The sequence below is a fragment of the Saccostrea cucullata genome, unplaced genomic scaffold, assembly GCF_032062105.1.
Source record: "Saccostrea cucullata isolate Sc308-1 unplaced genomic scaffold, CSIRO_AGI_Scuc_v1 ctg379, whole genome shotgun sequence".
In the NCBI taxonomy this organism is placed as follows: Eukaryota; Metazoa; Mollusca; class Bivalvia; order Ostreida; family Ostreidae; genus Saccostrea; species Saccostrea cuccullata.
In genome coordinates, this window is record NW_026922802.1 from 12,501 (window position 1) to 32,122 (window position 19,622).

General features: G+C 33.6%; 1 protein-coding gene across 1 annotated transcript in view; it reads left to right on the forward strand.

The window, feature by feature from the left end:
* The window catches only part of LOC134262505 (general transcription factor 3C polypeptide 1-like), a 124,241-nt gene that overhangs the window by 12,420 nt on the left and 92,199 nt on the right, over positions 1 to 19,622 (forward strand). Inside the window, exons 9-15 of the mRNA XM_062744905.1 lie at positions 10,135 to 10,249; positions 10,289 to 10,308; positions 11,602 to 11,660; positions 13,253 to 13,424; positions 13,575 to 13,725; positions 15,548 to 15,981; positions 16,960 to 17,076. Coding sequence (XP_062600889.1) covers positions 10,135 to 10,249; positions 10,289 to 10,308; positions 11,602 to 11,660; positions 13,253 to 13,424; positions 13,575 to 13,725; positions 15,548 to 15,981; positions 16,960 to 17,076 — 1,068 coding nt within the window. The remainder of the gene's footprint in view (positions 1 to 10,134; positions 10,250 to 10,288; positions 10,309 to 11,601; positions 11,661 to 13,252; positions 13,425 to 13,574; positions 13,726 to 15,547; positions 15,982 to 16,959; positions 17,077 to 19,622) is intronic.

Here is a 19,622-nt window from a genome sequence, read left to right on the forward strand (position 1 = left end):
CACTCAACCAATTTCAACCAAATTTGGCACAAAGCATCTATGGGTGAAGGGGAACAAAAATTGTGAATTTCATGATCCCTGCCCATCCTGGGGCCTTGGGGGTGGGGCCAAAACCACTTAAATTAATGCAATCTTTAAAAATCTTCTTCTTTACTCCTGGACATCAAGCAGTCAAACTGTTTGCATGATTGTAATCAGCATTGAGTCTTTTATCAAAATTGTGAAATTCATGGCCCTGGGGTTAGGGGTTCTTGTGCTAGGGCGGGGCTATATAAGTATATAGTGAAAATGCATTATTTCTTTGAAAATCTTCTTCTCTGCTCCTGGGTATTATATAAACTAACTACGTACATAGTTTTGATGAGCAAGAGTGCCTCTTCCAAAATTGTGAATTTTATGGCCCCAGGGTCAGGGGCTCTGGTGTTAGGGCAGGGCTCTATTGATTATATAGTGAAAATACACGAATTCTTTGAAAATCTTCTTCTCTGATCCTAGGTATTAAATAAATTTACTAAGTATATAGATATGATGAGCAAGAGTGCCTCTACTAAAATTGTGAATTTTATGGCCCCAGGGTTGGGGGTTTTGGTGTTAGGGCGGAGCTCTATTGATTATATAGTGAAGATACATGAATTCTTTGAAAATCTTCTTCTCTGCTCCAAAGTATTAAATAAACTAACTAAATACATAGTTGTGATGAACATGAATGCCTCTACCAAAATTATGAATTTTATGGCCCCAGGGTCAGGGGTTCTGGTGTTAGGGCGGGGCTCTGTTGATTATATAGTGAAAAACATTAAATCTTTGAATATTTTCTTCTCTGCTCCTGGGTATTAAGCATATGAACTACCTATATAGTTATGAGCAAGGGCCCTTATCTTCCAGAATTGTGAATTTCAAGGCCCCAGGGTCAGTAGTACCATAGAGGGGGGTCTGTACTTGTATTCTGAAAAATAATGATTTGTTTGAAATCTGCTCCTTTGTATTAATCAAATACTTTTGAAAAGCAAGGATGCCTTTTTAAAAATTGTGCAATGTGTGGATCTAGGCCTAAGTGTCAAGGGTTCATGTGTGGTAGCAGCACTACTGATTATTGCTGAATATTACTGATTTGTTGAAATGCATTTTTTGTTCCCCTACCCTGCCTATGGGTATTAAGTAACCAAACTAAGCAACTGCTAAGTGTATAGTTATGATGATCAAAATTGTAAATGCTATAGCATCTGGCTTAAAACATGGATCAAATTCAATCACTGGAAAGTTGTTGCATAATGCTCAGGTGACCTTATAAGGCCCATGGGCCTCTTGTTACCTCTTCTGAGCCAAAGGCTTAAAGAGCTAATGCTATGACCATTTGTGCAGTGTGAGGTGCCCTTGGCCCAAGAGCTATACTAGTGCTAGGGGTGGGACCCAAAAACAAAGGGAGATAATTAGGAAAATAAAACCAAAAGTACTGGTTGTAAAAAATGCTCTTCTCCAGAACCACTTGGCAGATTTTCACCAAACTTACGAACAAGGGTCAGGAGATGTTGAAAATTAAAAATTGTTCAAGGCATGACCCTAGGGTAAAAGGCATGGTCTCAAGGAATAATAATGAGTTTGAGTGATAATTCTAATCTTTTCAAGTCACTTTTGGACTCATTTACCGGATTTTCAAGATCATTTATTTTAACTAATGATCTTCCAACGGAATCTGTGGGACTTAGTGTAAATAATGTGCCAAATTTCTTGCAAGTACAGGAAAATCAGGAAAGTGTTACAATTACTTTCGATGGCGACAAGTACCCCATCATTTTAGATCTGTTGGAGAAGAAACTCCTATTATTCAAAGACAGCAATGAAAGGCGACATGGATCTATTTATAAATCACAGGATAAAACTGTCACTGTTACCATCTACGAGACAACAAGCTCTCTACATATCCAAGGGGAGTCGTATTTTTCTTGGTATCAGGAGTTCCTCACGGACTTGAATAAATTGGATGTAAATTTGGAAACAAATTGTAAGACTTTAGATGAAACATCTCCTCAATGCACCTCCACCCCTAAGGGTAAGACATCACAGAATTGTCATCAGTGTATTAGCAGTGCCAAACTTATTCAGGAATTGTCTGATACCGTCAAGCTTTTGTCACAAGAAGTCAGTGACCTAAAACAGCAACTAAATGGGTCAAAAAATGTTACATCGCTTGTTTCAAGAGCTATCCAAACAACTCCTAATAGGACAAAACAAAAGGAGACATCAACAGACGGACTCCTTCACATTCCAGCTGGTGTATCAAGGCATACCCAATGCACCCTTAAAGCTCCTACAATATCCAACAGTACCATGACAGATGCCAGTGAAGCTCATACTACATGTACTAGGAGTTTTCCTACCTCGCCAGATTCAAACACCAAACATGGCACAAATCAACCTAGAAAGATCCCAGCGGATAAATCTGTCCTCATCATAGGAAGTTCCATACTACAAAGGATCCGCACCAGAGGATTGCGTTCAACTGTGCAGGTCAGCACAAATCGCGGGGCAAACATCTCCCATATACGGTCCAAGCTCTCAAAAATGGATGTTTCTTCATATCGTAGTGTAATTATCTATGCTGGCGGAAATGATGCATCTAGACGACGAGACCCAGAGGCAATAGAAAATGATTTCGCAGAAGTAATCACAGATCTCAGAAATCAGAATTCTAGTATCAGTGTATTTATCTCGGAAGTATTACCAAGGCGTGATACAAACACCAGTGAAGTTAATGGAATTATTAAAAGTGTACGAGGGGTGTTAGAAAAGTTCGCGGACAAGTTCTATTATAAGCGCGCTATTTCTACGAAACCGGTCAAACTTTCCAGATAAAATCTTAATCTATTTTCCAATAAATATACAAAAATTTGGTGCTCTCCAGTGATCATTGAAAAAAATACAGCTATTTTATTTTGATTAAACGTGCTTCACGGAGCCTGCTACATTTTGGCACTTTAACATTACAATTACTCTTTATCAAAATTAAAAATTAAACAATTATAGCGGAAATAGATTTATGATGTTTTACCTGTCGCTAGAGTATTCATAAAACATCATTGAGAGAAATTTTGAATTAAATTGGAGGGTATATGACTGTTTTATAGCCATTTATAAATGAACATTGCGTAAAAACACAGCCAAAAATCGAACGTCGTCAAACGTCATGGAGCACTACACTACATCAAAATTATGTGTGCAGACAGGAAAATGTCTAAAAAGAGTCTAAAATGTTCAAGATGCTGCCGGGAATTTCCTTCACATACAAAAGACAAAGTTTTCAAATGGTTGTAGCTTTATTAGAATGGAAGGATTAACATTTTGAATGATTAACCCCATCTATACCTCAATACTCCCTTATCATCGCATGGACTTTAATTTGCGTCTATATGGCTTTGCATAGTTTCCATACCTGATTGATTAACTGTATATATTTTTTAAAGATCTCAATAATATACGAATCAGTATACAAAAGACATAATAGTAGAAAATATTGATGTCTTGATATAGATATTCAATTTTAAAGTAGAAAAAAAGATAGGAAAAATCTGAAGAAATAAAAGATTTATAGAACTGCGACAAAGCTTAACGGGTTGAAATCTGGTTGTCACGTCACTAACGTGTCAAGTGATTGCTCCGTGAATCATATGAACTCATGGTAAAAATCGCTGTAAATTTCCAAGATTTTAGTAAATGGACCTGATTTTTTTACAGCTAATCAACAAAATGTAGGAATTCATTCAGACATAGGTGACACTTCACAGTACACAATATATTTTTCGTAATTCAATGTGTCCGCGAACTTTTCTAACACCCCTCGTATGTGAAATATATGGTGGTACAGTGATTCCAACTTCTAAATTCTTTGGTCGTGGAAATCCCAAACAAGAGTATTATTGGAAAGACAACATTCATCTATCAGACAGAGGTACAGCAGAACTGCTAAAAATTTTCCATCAATACGTGAGTATCCTCAGAGTCGGAAACGTACGTACGAATGGTGAAGAATCGGAAATACTTGGCAGTACTTCCTTCCGCCGTCCAGCCTTCTGTTATTTCTGTGGAGAAAGTGGACACATATCACGACACTGCAGACATGGAAGAAAGTTGGACTGCTGGAGTTGTGGGGAACTAGGTCATAAAACCAAGCTTTGTCCGAATGGACACTAGGAAACTGGCAACGAATGTGTAGCCGACCATAGTTCCCAAACGATTTCTCTTGACAACAATGTTTATTCGACTCTTAGTAGATTATGTTCAGAATGTAATAAGATCCACTGTTCATGCAAACAATGTGAATATTTTTCTCTAGATCTTGTAACAAATTCAAAAAATTTAATTACTTCACCAAATACTTCTAAATTCTCAAAACCAGACAAGAATACTCATAGATTTCAAACCAAGAAGGTTTCACAATCTGCTAATCATGCATACTATATCTAAAAATGAGAATATACATGTACCACATGTACCGAGCAATAATGGGTTTGGTTTGGTGAAAAAAGGTCTAAGATTTGGAAATCTAAACATATGCCACTTATTGCCTAAAATTGAAGAAATTAAACTATTACTTCATGACAAACAAACTGTAAATATTTTAGGACTTTGTGAAACCTTCTTGAATGACCAAGTCAGTGATTCTGAATTGTATATTGAGGGTTTCGATATGGAAAGAAAAGATCGCATTCTGAGAGCAGGTGGTGGAATTATTGTCTACATTTCTAATAATATAAGATATAAACGTAGGCCTGATTTTGAAATCAGTAATATTGAAACAATTTGGCTGGAATTAAAGATTAAAAATTCTAAACCAATTTATTACTGTTCAGCATATCGTCCACCATCTGCTCCCTCCTGCTGGGCAGAGGACCTGGCTAGAGAGATTAACTGTGCCTCCTGCTGTGACGATGCAGAAATTATCTTAACAGGTGACTTTAATGTAGACTTATTCAAAGAACCCCCACAAAGTTGGACATATGCTATGGAAGAGTATGGTTTTTCACAATTAATTACAACACCAACCAGAGTAACTAATACCTCAAGTACCCTAATAGATCACTTTTACACCAATAAACCAGATAACATGTGTGAAGTAAATATACCTTTTATAGCCATCTCTGATCACTACCCAATATGTGCCACTAGAAAAACAAAATGCATGCCGCAAAAAGGAAAACACATAGAAATTCAGTATAGAGACTTCAAAAAGTTTGATGAAAATAAATTCCTCCAAGACTTAAAACAAATAGAATTTAACAATCTCCTCCAGATGCATGACCCTAATGAAATACTAACTGAATTCTATGAATTATTTAATAGCGTACTTGACCAGCATGCACAGGTTAAAACAAAACGAGTAAAGAGTGAAATCCGTCCTAAATGGATGACACAAGAAATAAACAATGCTAGACATTTACGGGACTATTACCACAAAGAAGGAGACATGGAGAACTATAGAATTTATCGAAACAAAGTTAGCGTTCTCATAAACAAATCAAAATCTTCTTATTATAAAACAGCGATTGAACAGAGTTCAAATCCCAAAGAAATGTGGAACTATCTTAATCAATTAACATGTAATCTTAAGAATACAACTCCATCTCATGTGTCTTCTAATGGTGAAATTGTTGACAATTTACAGGATATTGCAAATACTTTTAATAACCACTTTACGGATGTCTCTAACAAGCTTCTATTGGATATGCCAAAACATGATTATGATCCTAATATATTATGTAATTTTGTTAGGTCTAAGCTTGATGAAGAAACATTGTTTAGTATTCATCAAATTGAGGAAAGTGAAGTTTATAACATGTTAAATTCTCTAAATATCAATAAATCAGCTGGCATTGACTTCATTGGGCCACGTCTTCTGAAAGTCACATCTAAATATATATGTAAACCTATAACTCATCTTATTAACGCTAGCATAGCAAGTGGTATTTTCCCGACAAATTTAAAACAAGCCAAAGTAACACCTATTTTTAAGAAAGGTGACAAAGCTGACCCGAATAATTATCGTCCTATTTCTATTCTACCAACTATATCTAAATTGATAGAAAAACATGTAGCTAAGCTAATACAAAATTTCACTAATGAATTTGATCTACTAACACAATCCCAGTCGGGGTTTAGGGAACTCCATTCCTGTCAAACTTCACTTACAAAACTAACAGAAAGTTGGCTTACTGCAATGGATCGTGGTGAATTAATCGGTATAACATTTATAGATTTTAGTAAAGCATTTGATTTAGTGAATCATGATATTCTTCTAGAGAAATTAACCCATTACAAATTTGACCAAACAGCTATAAAGTGGTTTAAATCATATCTTTACGATAGGACCCAGTGTGTTAAATTTGGATCATGTGTCTCCAATATTCTACCCGTCACAGCAGGAGTGCCACAAGGGTCAATTTTGGGCCCACTTTTATTTTTATTGTACATAAATGACCTTTCATTACATGTAAACAATTCAAATATTGATATGTTTGCTGATGATGTAACTCTGTATTCTAATAATAATAATGCAAGATGTTTAGAAAATACACTAAATTCAGATCTTTGTGAGATTGAGAAATGGTGTGCTCAAAATCAAATGGTTTTAAATGTAGATAAAACAAAATGTATGTTAATGGGAACACAGCAAAGAAAATCAAAATTAGATAATCCAAATTTACAACTTTATGCCTCAGACAAAACAATTGAAATGGTTGAAACTGAAAAAATTCTTGGTGTACATATTGATGATAAGTTACAGTATGCAAATCATATTGACTCGGTTTGTAAAACGATAAATTATAAGTTATTTACTCTTCGAAGGATTAAGAAATTTCTCCCTCTACATACCAGAAAACTATATTACAATGCTTATATTTTACCATCTATTAACTATTGTTTGACTATTTGGGGTAATGCCCCCAAGCAGGACATGGACAGACTATTTAAATTACAGAAAAGGGCAGCAAGGATTATTCTTGACGCAAGTCCAGATTCTTCTTCTAAACCACTGTTTGAGAAACTTGGATGGTTAACAGTTTATGAGCTAGTTGATCTATACAAATACATATTATTATACAAAATTTTCAGTGGAACGACTCCCCAATATCTTTGTAATTTATTTGAATTTCATTCTTCTACTTCTTATAATCTACGATCTGAAAGTAATTATGATCTAAGATTGCCGAAATTTCGTACAAACTTATTCAAGACCTCTTTTCAGTATTCAGGTGTACATCTATGGAATAAACTTCCCCAACACATTAGATTCTCTCAATCTCTACGAACATTTAAGCGTAATATAGAAAATTACATCATCAGCTGTCGCACAATTTTTTGAGGACAATAAGGTTTCGATATTGTATATTGTATTATGATTGTTAAAACTATACATGGACATTATATTCATAATCGTATGATTGTAATTCCTTAAACATATTACTATTATATATGATGAATTGTATTCTGTATTATTTTTTGTATTTGATATATATAGAAGGCCCTGGGGAAGAATAGTGCATGCACTAACCAGGTTACCTTCTTTAAATAAAGTATTTATTATTATTATTATTATTATTATTATTATAAGGTCACTTACAAGTTGACCAAAATGTATAATTAATAAAAATTTGTTATTTTGCTTACTATAGGGACTAGGATCTTCAAATCTTGCTAGTTGATGCATCTTAGGACTTCACATCATGTTAACACAAAAGTAGGTCAGGGTGACCTACTTTTTAAATTTTACGGGCTTCCATTTTTCAAATTGATTTGGAGGCATATTTTGGACACTTTAAGGAGTAGCTATTACCATCAAAATCATTTGATGTATCTTGGGTCCTAAAACAACATCAACTTTAAAGTAGGTCAGTGTGACCTATTTTTAAAATTTTATGGCTAATCTTTTCTAAAACATTTAATCCCATTATTTCAGACACTGAGAGGTTTAGAATCACCAAATCTTGTAAGTTGATGCATCTTGGGGCCTTAAAATATATTTATGAAAAAGTAGGTCACTGTGACCTACTTTTTGAATTTTGCAGGCATTTGTATTCAAATTGTTTAAAAGGCATATTTTGAATACTTTCAGACCTATGATCATCAAACTTTGTCAGTTGATGCATTATGGGTCTTCGGAAAATATCGACCAAAAATAGGTCACGGTGACCTACTTTTGACATTTTATGGCTATATTTAAGTATCTTAGGTACTTAATGGCTTTGAATCATCAAACTTTGTCAGTTGATGCAACTTGGGTTTTCGGAGAATGTCGACCAACAAATAGGTCACTGTGACCTAGTTTTGAATTTTATGGATATATATAAGTATCCCGGTACTTATTGGCCTAGATTGTTAAACTTTGTCAGTTGATGCATCTTGGGTTCTCGGAGAATGTTGACCATAAAGAAGGTCACAGTGACCTACTTTTGAATATATCAGGTACTTATTGGCTTAGAATCATCAGTCTTTGTTAATTAATGCACCTTGAGTCCTCAGAAAATTTTCAAATCAAAAAGTAGGTCACCGTGACCTACTTATGGTATTTTATAGCTATACTGGCTAAGAATAATCAAACTTTGTCAGTTCATGCCTCTTGGGATACTTAGAGTTGGAAGCTTCAAATAGGAGTGATAGATTGTACAATTTATCAGAAGAGCAATTTAAGGCCCTTGGGTCTCTTGTTTTCTGTCTTTTTTCAATTGATTTAGACATGATACCAGGGCAAGAAAAATGTCAAAAAATGAAGCATTTTCAAAAAAATACTATGAAATAAAACCTAGAATATAAAAATATCTTAAGAAATTATTTATATCCTGAAAAACCAGTCTGTCCACAGATGCTTAACAAAGATAAAACTTGGAATGGCCTCATATATACATAAAATGTCTCTTCTCATAGCTATTAAAGTATTTTTTACCAGAAAATTTTTCATGATTTTTGACAATGATCATTGAGAAAAAAAGTTTCAAATTCACATACATGTAAATATTGATAATGATACAGATTAAAGAAATTGTTTCCAATAAAAATAACTTTTAGGCCAGATAAATTAATTTTTAGATTCTCATCCTCGCCCGCCCCTCTCAAAGTGTCCTGCCCCAGTGTTTTTTATTTTGATTTTTGGGTGTTAATAAAAGTATTTTCATGTATTTTTATTCAGCAAGAATTTGGGTCAAAGTATTAAGAGTTATCTCCAGTCTGTATTAAAAGTTGTGTGCCGCTATTTATAGCAAAAAAAGCCACATCAATAATGAAGAAAAATCGTCAATAAAAGCACTTTAAATATGTAAGGAAAAGAAAATTTGTCAGTATAGAGAGGGTAGAGAAGAAAAAATAGCATAAACAGATCTAGATACCGTCATTGGCATGAGCAAGTTTTTAGAGAGATAATTAAGTAAAAATAGATGAGGAAAATGACACCTGGTCAAGTTTGAACGATCTCCAGCTGTGTGTGATTTTGCTTTGGAAAAAAAAGATAAAACATTGTAGGCAGACTTCATAGAATGTTAAGTGCTAAGGCAATGTTAAATCTTAAACTGTTCAGTGCCTAGGTTTTTAAGTAGAAAATTTTTTATTAGAATATTTCATAGATTTTGCAATTACATGCATGACCTATTTTAATGTCAAACATGTCAAGTCTCAAGAACGATCAAATTTTTGAGGAAGGTGGAAATCTTTGATATATTACAGAAAACAGAGGTATTTGTTGGTAAAACTAAAAGGTAATTGGGGAAAGGCCAGTGAGAAGTCATGCTTACACAATTTATTGGTATCCTCACCTCATTTTGTTTGGCTTTTGCCGTATATGTGTACTTCATAATTTTAATTAACAATTAATATTTAAATTTTTTAAAGCAAGAATCTTCTTTAAATATTTAAAAGAATATGAAAAGAATAAAAGCTATTCATTTTGGCATTAATTAACATAATGAAAAAAATGTGTATGAAGAGTCCATGTTTTGTTGATACTTACAATTTAAGAATTATAAAAAATAAAATCTGCCCACCCGCCCCAATATTTTAGCAAATTAGGATGAGAATCTAAAGATTAATTTTATCTGGCCTTAAAACTTTTATTATTTATGATTCTTAAGAGTCTCTAACCTCTTCAAACAGAGTTATGTATCCAGTACTGGAGACAAACAAGGAAGGAGTCATCAGATGTTCAGATTGCTCAGTCAGTACCCAGACACTGTCTTAGACAGCGCTATACAGAAAATGAGGGCGGAGGGTGTGATTGTCAAGAATAAGGTCAGTAAGTCACATAGAGGTGTCATTGTCAAAAATAAGGTCAGTAGGTCACATAGACAAAGGATGGACGGTGTCATTGTCCAAAATAAGGTCAGTAGGTCACATAGAGGTGTCATTGTCAAAAATTAGGTTTGTAGGTCACAAAAACTAAGGGTGCATGTTGTCATTGTCATAAAATAAGTTTAGTAGGTAACATAGAAAGTCCTTGGAGATTTTTTCGTTGTCTTATAATAAGGTCAGTAGGTCTTATATGCAGCATATTACTGAAACTCAGGGTGGATGGTGTCATTGTCAAAAAAAATGGTTAATTAAGGAATCACTGTCTAGTTAGTAAAGTATGCCAGGGACATCAACAATAGTGGGAAACATGGGATAATTTATGCATAATGGGCTACGCCCGTTATGCAAATTATCCCATGTTTCCCACTATTGTTAATGTCCCTGGCATAAGAAAGAAATTAATTAACCATTTCATTGTGAAGTAAAGTTGTAGATTAAGATTTTAAAAATGCAGACATAGATTTAAATTACACGAGGACTCCCATCCCAATGTCAATAGTCCTAGCCCACTGACGTCAAACATAACAGCAGCCGCATGAGATTTTCGTGCATTTTTGGCGTCCATAGCGTCAGACTCACAGACAGATGTGCACGAGATTTGCTTGCATATTAGGCCTCCTTAGCTCCTGACCTATTGATCTGCCTAATTTACATTCCAGTAGAATTATCAAGAAATGAACTCCGCAAAGTTTCAAAGAGTTATCACAGGGACAAAAATTAGAAATGGAAATATAAGGTCTTATACACAGTGCAACAGAGAAACTGAAGCTGGATAGTGTTATTGTCAAAAGTAAGGTCAGTGGGTCATATATAGAAGCACCAACATATAGAAACTAAAGGAAGTGGGAGCAATCATCATGATCATCAAATTCTGTGTAATTATGTGCCTCTGAGATTAGGATTGTGACAAATGTTTATGACCAAACTTAAAGTAAATTAACAGTGATCAAATAATACCTATGAAAGTTTTTTTTCCATTCATGTCATTGAGTAACAGACATCAAATATTTGTGAAGTGGAGCTAAAAGCTTGTATATTTTGAGACCCAAAACAGTGTTACCATAGCAATTTTTTCTCATAATGCAACAATTTGATATCTGATCTGTATACACAGTGCTTTTGTTGCTAATTCCAGAGGATATGAAGTATTTGCATTTAAACAAGATACAATCTAACAGTTTGTTGAGTAGTTAAGTGCTACAAGGGAGACTTATTGCAACCCTGCTCTTATCAGATTGATTCTTAATTTAAGTCATTTTCCTTTTTTTACAGAGAACAGAAAACTCCAAAGTAATAGAAACAGGAATAAAGAACATCAAGTTATCCCAAAGGTATAGAATTATCAATAATCAAAGCAAGATTGGTTTTTGTAGGAAACAACTATCACAAATGTATGGATTTATTAGACAAAGGCTGAAAGAGCTTATACTATGGCCAGTTGTGTGGTGTGCCGGATATTTTTGGAATATGAACCATTATCAAGATTCCTTTTTTGTCAAATTTGTTAATAAAGTTTTCTTGGCCTAAGGGCTTTTATTTACGATATGTTGAGTGTTCCACGGAACACATGTGTCACCTACTTTAAGTTTCTTTAAAGATGTCACTTAATCTAAGAGTGGTCAGCTATCTCTATGCTACTTAATGTAGCATTTCATGAAAAAAAAAATCCAAGGATAATGAGAAGACTTGGATAGAATTTGACAGTCAAATAGAAATATAAATCCCAAGCCCCTCAAAGGTAAAATGGATATTAATACAGTCTTTAATATTAATATTAATATATTGTAATATTAATTATAAATAATTATTTATCAATAAATTTTAATTTTTATACTGTGACATCCCTAATTTTCATGGGGGTTTAATTTTCATTGTTTTTCGAAGTATGAAGAGATCCACGAATTCATGTCCAAAACGAAAAGTAAAATGTCATATGCATGACTGCTCCACAATTGTTTATCCACAAAATCAATTCCCAATGAACAGTAGATTTTCCTAAAACCACGAAAATATGTGATTTTACAGTACTTGATTTCAACCAAACTTCAATCTGTCTTTTCCACAATTGTTAGTCAACACAATCCTTTTAGACTACCCATCCCGATGTATTTTCATAGTATACGTACTTATATTTCAGTTTTTGTGGTTATTGTATTTTATAACAGCATCAAAGTAACTTGTAACAAGCTCATAAACATATATAAATGATAATTATCAAGTCCCTTCCTCTCTTAATTCAAAAGATGTAAGTTAAATTTAACCCTCTGCATAATATCTTGCAAAGTAGGTCAAAGGTCAGGATCATGTGGACTTTAACACTGGTATTTTTCAGAATATTTTATTTCAAACAGTTCACTTTCTAAATAGCATACTAAGACTTGCCTCTCAAATGTCAAAAAGAACTTGTATATTGGTACTGTCAGCTATTTCAAAAAGAGGGTCAAAGGTCAAGTTCAAGGATAACAAGGTCAAAAGTCACGGAAAAAGCAAAAAAGTTTTTGTACCAAGCTACAGATGTGCAAAGTATCAAATACATACTGTAAGTCGTTTTAATTCCATGGTGGTAAAATTTCACGATTTCTGAAAAAGTACCAATCGCGATGGTTTTAATTTCACGCTGCAAGAACTTCATTTTAATTTCGTATACACATTTAAACATTTTTTAAAACCAATGACAGCATTCAAGCATTCACGATGGGTTTAATTTCACGGAAAAATGACGAATCGCAAACATAGTGAAATTAAAACCATCATGATTATTTGTCAATCTACAGTATCTCGTACAGTTTTGAGATATAAGGTGTGACAGACAGACAGACACTGGGTCCCTTGGTGCCTCTCTGGAAAAGATAAATAGGAAAAAAACAAAGGTTAAGGAACTGGATTCTTGATTGTAAACAATGCTGTATAATCCTTTTTGTAGATATTTCTTCCGATTTCATTCTCGATATCCAAATGCCTTATTTACCAACTGTTTTGCGACCATCAAGGAACTCCAAAGATCAGATGAGGGCAATTTCAGTACCATAGAGGTCAAGGACAATATCAATGGAGGCTTGTGTGCTGCCATTGTACAGCTTATTCTCAGGAGGCGGGTATGACTAATCATTTGTGTCAGACAGATTATTGTTTTATAGCAAAATTTAAGGTGTTTTAGAATTCTGTCCCAAGGTCATTGGTGTTTTAATTGATGTCTTAATTTTTGTGTGGAGACCATATACTTTATAATTTGATTTCCTTAACAGCTAAGTGTTGTGTTGGAGATACCCCTAGATGTAGTTATATTGGACCCACAGTTCAAGGAAGGTCGAGGCTATAACCAACAAATGTCAGTCAAGCGACCCCGACTACAGGAAGTTCTCGACTCAGATGATGAGGATTTCCCTCTCGAACTGGGTAAGTTGTAGACTCAAGAGGGTAAGTTTTAGACTCAAGAGGTTAAGTTATAGACTTAAGAGGGTAAGTTATAGACTCAAGAGGGTAAGTTGTAGACTTAAGAGGGGAAGTTATAGACTCAAGAGGGGAAGTTGTGTACTGAAGAGGGAAAGTTGTAGACTCAAGATGGTAAGTTTAAGACTCAATCTTGGTAAATTTAGACTTGACCTCAATGGGCTTGGTAAGTTTAAGCTCAGTATGCTTAAGTTTTAGACTCAACTTTGGTATGTTTAAGACACAAGAAGGACAGTTTAAAACAGAGAGGGTAAGATTGAGACTCAACATTGTTAGTTTTAGAAACAATATGTATATGTAAGTTTTATGTGATGTTTATATTTCAGTTGTCCATATGCATCCATTTGACCATTTGTCTAGACATTAATCACCCTTTTTTCAAGTGTAAATGTAATTTTATTCAAAGACTATTTGCTGTGATCTCAATAAAACTTTGTATTCAAGAAGACAAAACCAATATACTTTTCTTCAGTTTTGTTTTTAACTTAAGAACTTGCAGTGGTCTGTCATTAAAATAAAATGCCCTGTTGTTTCTCTTTCTACAGTATAAGTCTGTTTACAGAAACTTAGTACTGCCAAGTGACTAGGCAGAATCTTATAGATATAACAGATACAAGTATCAAGTATGACGAGTCACTTTGAATAAAATGTTACAAACATTTGAATGATCATAGGCTGAAAAGTTATAATCCAGTCTAAATAATCGTGTATTCAGTATGTTGAGCTTCTGTTCCAATGTAACATTTAGACAAAATAATTAATGCAATGGTTATATGATTTATTGCATGTATAGTTTTGGTTGTTGCAAAATAATAACTATTTGTTAAGGTAGGATTCTTCTCTGGTTTCTGACTAGATGAAACATTCAAAGTATATTTGCTTATATGTCTTATATATTGAGGTGTAAGGAATTTAAAAGACCATATTTTTCTTTCCTCATCAGAAATGTACAACTTTAAATAGAAATGGTAAACTGCGATTGAAAACTAGCAGGGACTATATTTTTGGCGGAATGGTGGCGTATGAAAATATCTTCTTTTCTGCCTCTCAAAATTATAATAAAACAATGAATTTAGCTATAATTTTACACAATCGACGACTTGGAGAAATTTTTAAATATAAGTTAAATTAATAATGAGGGACTGAACTTTCAAAATATATCAAACAAATATGATTTTTCAAACAAATTAGAACTTTGTTAGCTTTTAAACGCTTCCTATCAAAGTGCAGATTTGAGCCAAAAATCCATAAAACGTATTTTTTCTCTCTTAGTAAACGATCAAAACTTTTTGTTTTTGTATCATTTTGTACATTTCTAAGACTACTTTATTATATGTGAAAATAAGAAAAAGTTAAATATAGGAAGCATATGAAAATAACTAATATATCCTAAAAAATTAAGAAAAACAGAGAAAATTCGGATTAGACAATATCCAGTTATGTAAATTTGGTAATATCATGCTATAGACCTGATATAGTAATATGTTTTTATGCAAAAAGAACAATCATTAAACTTTTGAAATAGAAGTAGGTATCACATGATTGGCAACAGTATTTTTTTATTCTTAATGTCAAGGAAAAAGATAATGACTTTGACCTGACCTTGCCTCTAATATAAAACGGTCAAATTCAATTTCACTGATACTCTCACTTACTGATAATGTCTTCTTGATTCTGCGAAAATTTCATTAATTTTTAAATATTAGAAATATGACAAGAATCCTACCTTAAGTATTCTACAGTATGGATGCCATTTGATTTTTGACAGATCAGAAAGAAATTCGTCCTAGGGTCCTAGAGCTGGAGTCCCCATGGGAACTAGTCAGGCAGATTGATGGTCAATCTTTTGTTTATGATGAAGACGGAAAAACCATAAAGGAATATTCAGTTGGAAACAGGAGTACCATTAGGTTTCAGACAGACGAGAGCCTAGAAGAGGGAAGGAAAGGCAAGGAGAAGTCCCGGATGAACATCATGTGTGCATCCCGCGCCCTGGTTACCATGAGGAGATCTCGGGCCGAGCAGGATCTAGAGCTCAAACATTACGTAGTACAAGATAACTTTCTGATCCAGGCCTGCGAGATTAAGCTCGGAATTAGTGAGGAGGAAGGCGGGGAGAAGCTGCCCCTACTGGATATTCCTCATAACAGGGAAAAGACTAGGGAAATTATCAAACGAGTCCAGAGTTTTATTCCTTTCGAGGTGTGTGCATGATGTAAAGAATGCTGGTAGTCATAGGTTTACATTGAAATTTGACTCATAGAAAACACATCATACATGTACTTGTATGATTGTATTTTGAAGATTATGTTCAAACAAAAAAAACACTTTAGTTTTAATCAAGTAGCAAATAGAAACACTCAAAGAAATCACAATTTATATACACATTAAAGTTTTTGCTCATACATGTATTTGTATTCTAAGACATCGAGAGAAAAAAAAAATCTTGGAAAATGCTTTTTGAAATAGAAGTATGCATCACATGATTGACAACAGTATTTTTTTTTATAAAATAATTCCTGATTTGAAGGAAAAGGATTATGACCTTGACCTGACCTTGCTTCTTAAATAAAACAAACTTAATTTTCCCTCCTTAAAGTTAGTATGCACATGAGGCATAGAATATTCTCTTATTATAAAATCAATAAAATTTATTTGTAAGAACCAAAAAAAGAGCGACAGAGTAGGGTTTTTGAGCTATGATACTCAGAAAGTTTCTTATATTACTTCAATTTCCTAATATTTGAGCCATAGGATTATATTAGAATGGTAAACATTTAGTTTTCTACTTTAATTAGTTTTGTATATGTAGAGAATTGATAATCAAACCTTTTCAAAAAGTTGAAGAGGGAGTACTTTTTTAAAAAAACCAACGGTTTTGGCAAAGATTATGATTATTTGAATGAGAATTGAATATGCTTCTGTTCACAACTTAAATCTTGTGTTTTTAAACTCTAAACCTCTGATTTTTTATTCAAAATTTTGATTTTTTATGTATAAAAGTGTATTTAAAAAAATTGAATTCAATGAAGATTTTAAAGTATTTATTTTAATTTTCGTGAGATGTGTATATTTAAAAAATATCTACATCAGATGTGCTGTGTATTATACATTTTCTGTCTGATAATACATGTAACACACATTCCCTATTTTGATTATGATCTCTGTATTTTACTGCAGTTGGACTTGGAAGAAGTTTGGTCTACAGTGGAGCCTGGATTGATGGAGTCAGTCAAGTCTGTGTATAATATGATCCACTCCTCGGGAGAGTTAGGAATCTGTCACTTCTACCTCAAGGTGGGAAATTCACTCACATACTGGTATATTCTAAATCATTTACTGATAAACTGAAATAAATGTTAGAAAAATCACAACTTTGTCTATTGGCCAGGGCTCCTTATTCTTGTGGCCATTAAGGGAAAGTGAACCTTTATTCAGATACTTTAACCGTAAAAGATTTGTACTGTTTTAAATTTAATAAACTAAAGGGTTTTTGTTATCAACTGAATTATCAAAAGTCATGAAGTGGGATTGATGTTCATTCCATTTAAATATAAGAAAAATCAATAATACGTTTTACAGATTTATCAGAAATGTGCTATAAAGTGTAGTGAGAACTTAGCTCACCAAATGATGCTCCCCACAGGCACGTAGCAACAAATGGGGGGCCCGGCCCCCCCACTTTTTAGCTCACCTGAGCCGAAGGCTTTTCTGATCACATTTTGTCCGTCGACCATCTGTCTGTAAACTTTTCACATTTTCGACTTCTTCTCAAGAACCACTTGGTCATTTTTAATCAAACTTGGTACAAAGCATCCTTGGGTAAAGGGGAGTTTAAGATGTTAAAATCAAGGGTCAAGTCCCTTCACAAGGGGGGATAATCAAGACAAGAGGCCCATGGGCCTTATAGGTCACCTGAGTATCCGGTAACAACTTTCCAACAATTGAATTTGATTCATGTTTTAAACCAGAGGCCATGAAAATCACAATTTTGAAAGAGACACCATTGCTTATCATCATTATACACTTAGCATGCTTACTTTGGTTACTTAATACCCAGAGGTAAATCAGAGCAACAAAGAGAAAATGAATTTCTATTCATAAACTGTTGTGCACCCCACCCCACAGGAACCACTGATCCTAAGGGCCACATATTTCAAAATTTTGGATATTTTATCATGGATTTATTTCATCATAAATTTTTGATTGATATCAAAGTGCAGATTTCAAAGCATTGATTTATATTCAGACTATGTACCCTCCCCCCTCCAAATACGTCTGACCCAGAAGCCCGGAAATTAACCATTTTGGAAGAAGCAGCTTTCTTCATTGTAAATATGTACTTACATGTACATCATTGGCATAATACCCAGGAGCAAAAGAAAAGTTTTTCAAAGAATTCATCCATTTTCATTGTATAACCATTAGAGCCCTGCCCTAACACATGAAGCCCTGACACAGGGGCCCTGAAATTCACAAATCTCAAAGAGGCATCCTTCCTTCTCATAACTATGTACATAGATCATTGGTTTAATACCCAGGTGCAGAAAAGATTTCAAAGAAATAATACATTTTCACTATATAATCTTTATAGCCCCACCCTAGCACTAACACCCCTGACCCTGGGGCCATGAAATTCACAATTTTGCAAAAGGCATTGTTGCAACTACTATTGAAATAACAACCACTATTGAAATAATTATATCAATAGTAGTTGAGAGTGCATTTCAATAACAAACATAGTTAGTAACCACTATTGAAATACAACTACTATTGAAATAATTATTTCAATACTGGTTGAGAGTGCATTTCAATAACAAACATAATATGGAACCACTATTGAAATATGACCACTATTAAAATAATTCTTCAATAGTGGTTGAGAGTGCATTTCAATTACAAACATAGTATGCATTCACTATTGAAATACGACCATTATTGAAAGAATTATTTCAATAGTGCTTGAGAGTGCATTTCAATACCAATTGACATAAGTTGCAACTACTGTTGAACTGATGTTTATTATTTTTAAAATAAATAATTCAATAGTGATTAGCATATAGATTTCAAAAGTGATTGAAATATTGATTTCAATTGTGCTTAAAACAATGATTTAATGGATATTAAAATAACTAGGAGACTTATTGTTCACAGAACAATAAGAGGTCTTTCCACCTTTTGAATTTCAATTTCATTTAATATTTATCTATTTAAAATTAAATTTCATAAAAAAGAAACCAGGAATGGCTAAAAAAAAGAAAAAAAATGAAAATGAAATTTTTTTTTTTAGGTGACCTTGACCTTTGACCTTCAAGTCGTATTCAAGGTCAAAGGTCAAGGGTCACATTGTAATTAACCCCATGTCTCTATGACTTATAGTTTAAAAGTTATGAGGTTTAATATTAAGCACAAAAGCATTTAAGGGCAGTAACTCATTCAAGGAGTCAACAGATCCTTTTGCCCTTGAACATAAAAGTTTTGCCTAAAGTCCCATAAGACATTAGAGAAGGTTTCGTGTCTTTGCGGTTTACGGTTTTTGAGCAATAGCAATAAAAATGTTTTTCGTACAAGGGGCAATAATTTTTAATAGGGTCAATCTTAAGGGACGAGAATGAAATCTAAGACACAGTTTTAAAAGTACATATTAATGATGCATAGACATTAAGCATATGTTGAAAGACAAAAGAGATATAAAAAGAGCTAAATTTCTCAGTTTTGGAATGACCTTGACCTTTGACCTTTACATGAATTTTAAGCTCAAAGGTCAATGAATCTTATGCAGTTGGGCTTATGTCTCTATACCTTCTCGTTTTGAAAATTTTTAATTATTTCTAAAAATCAGA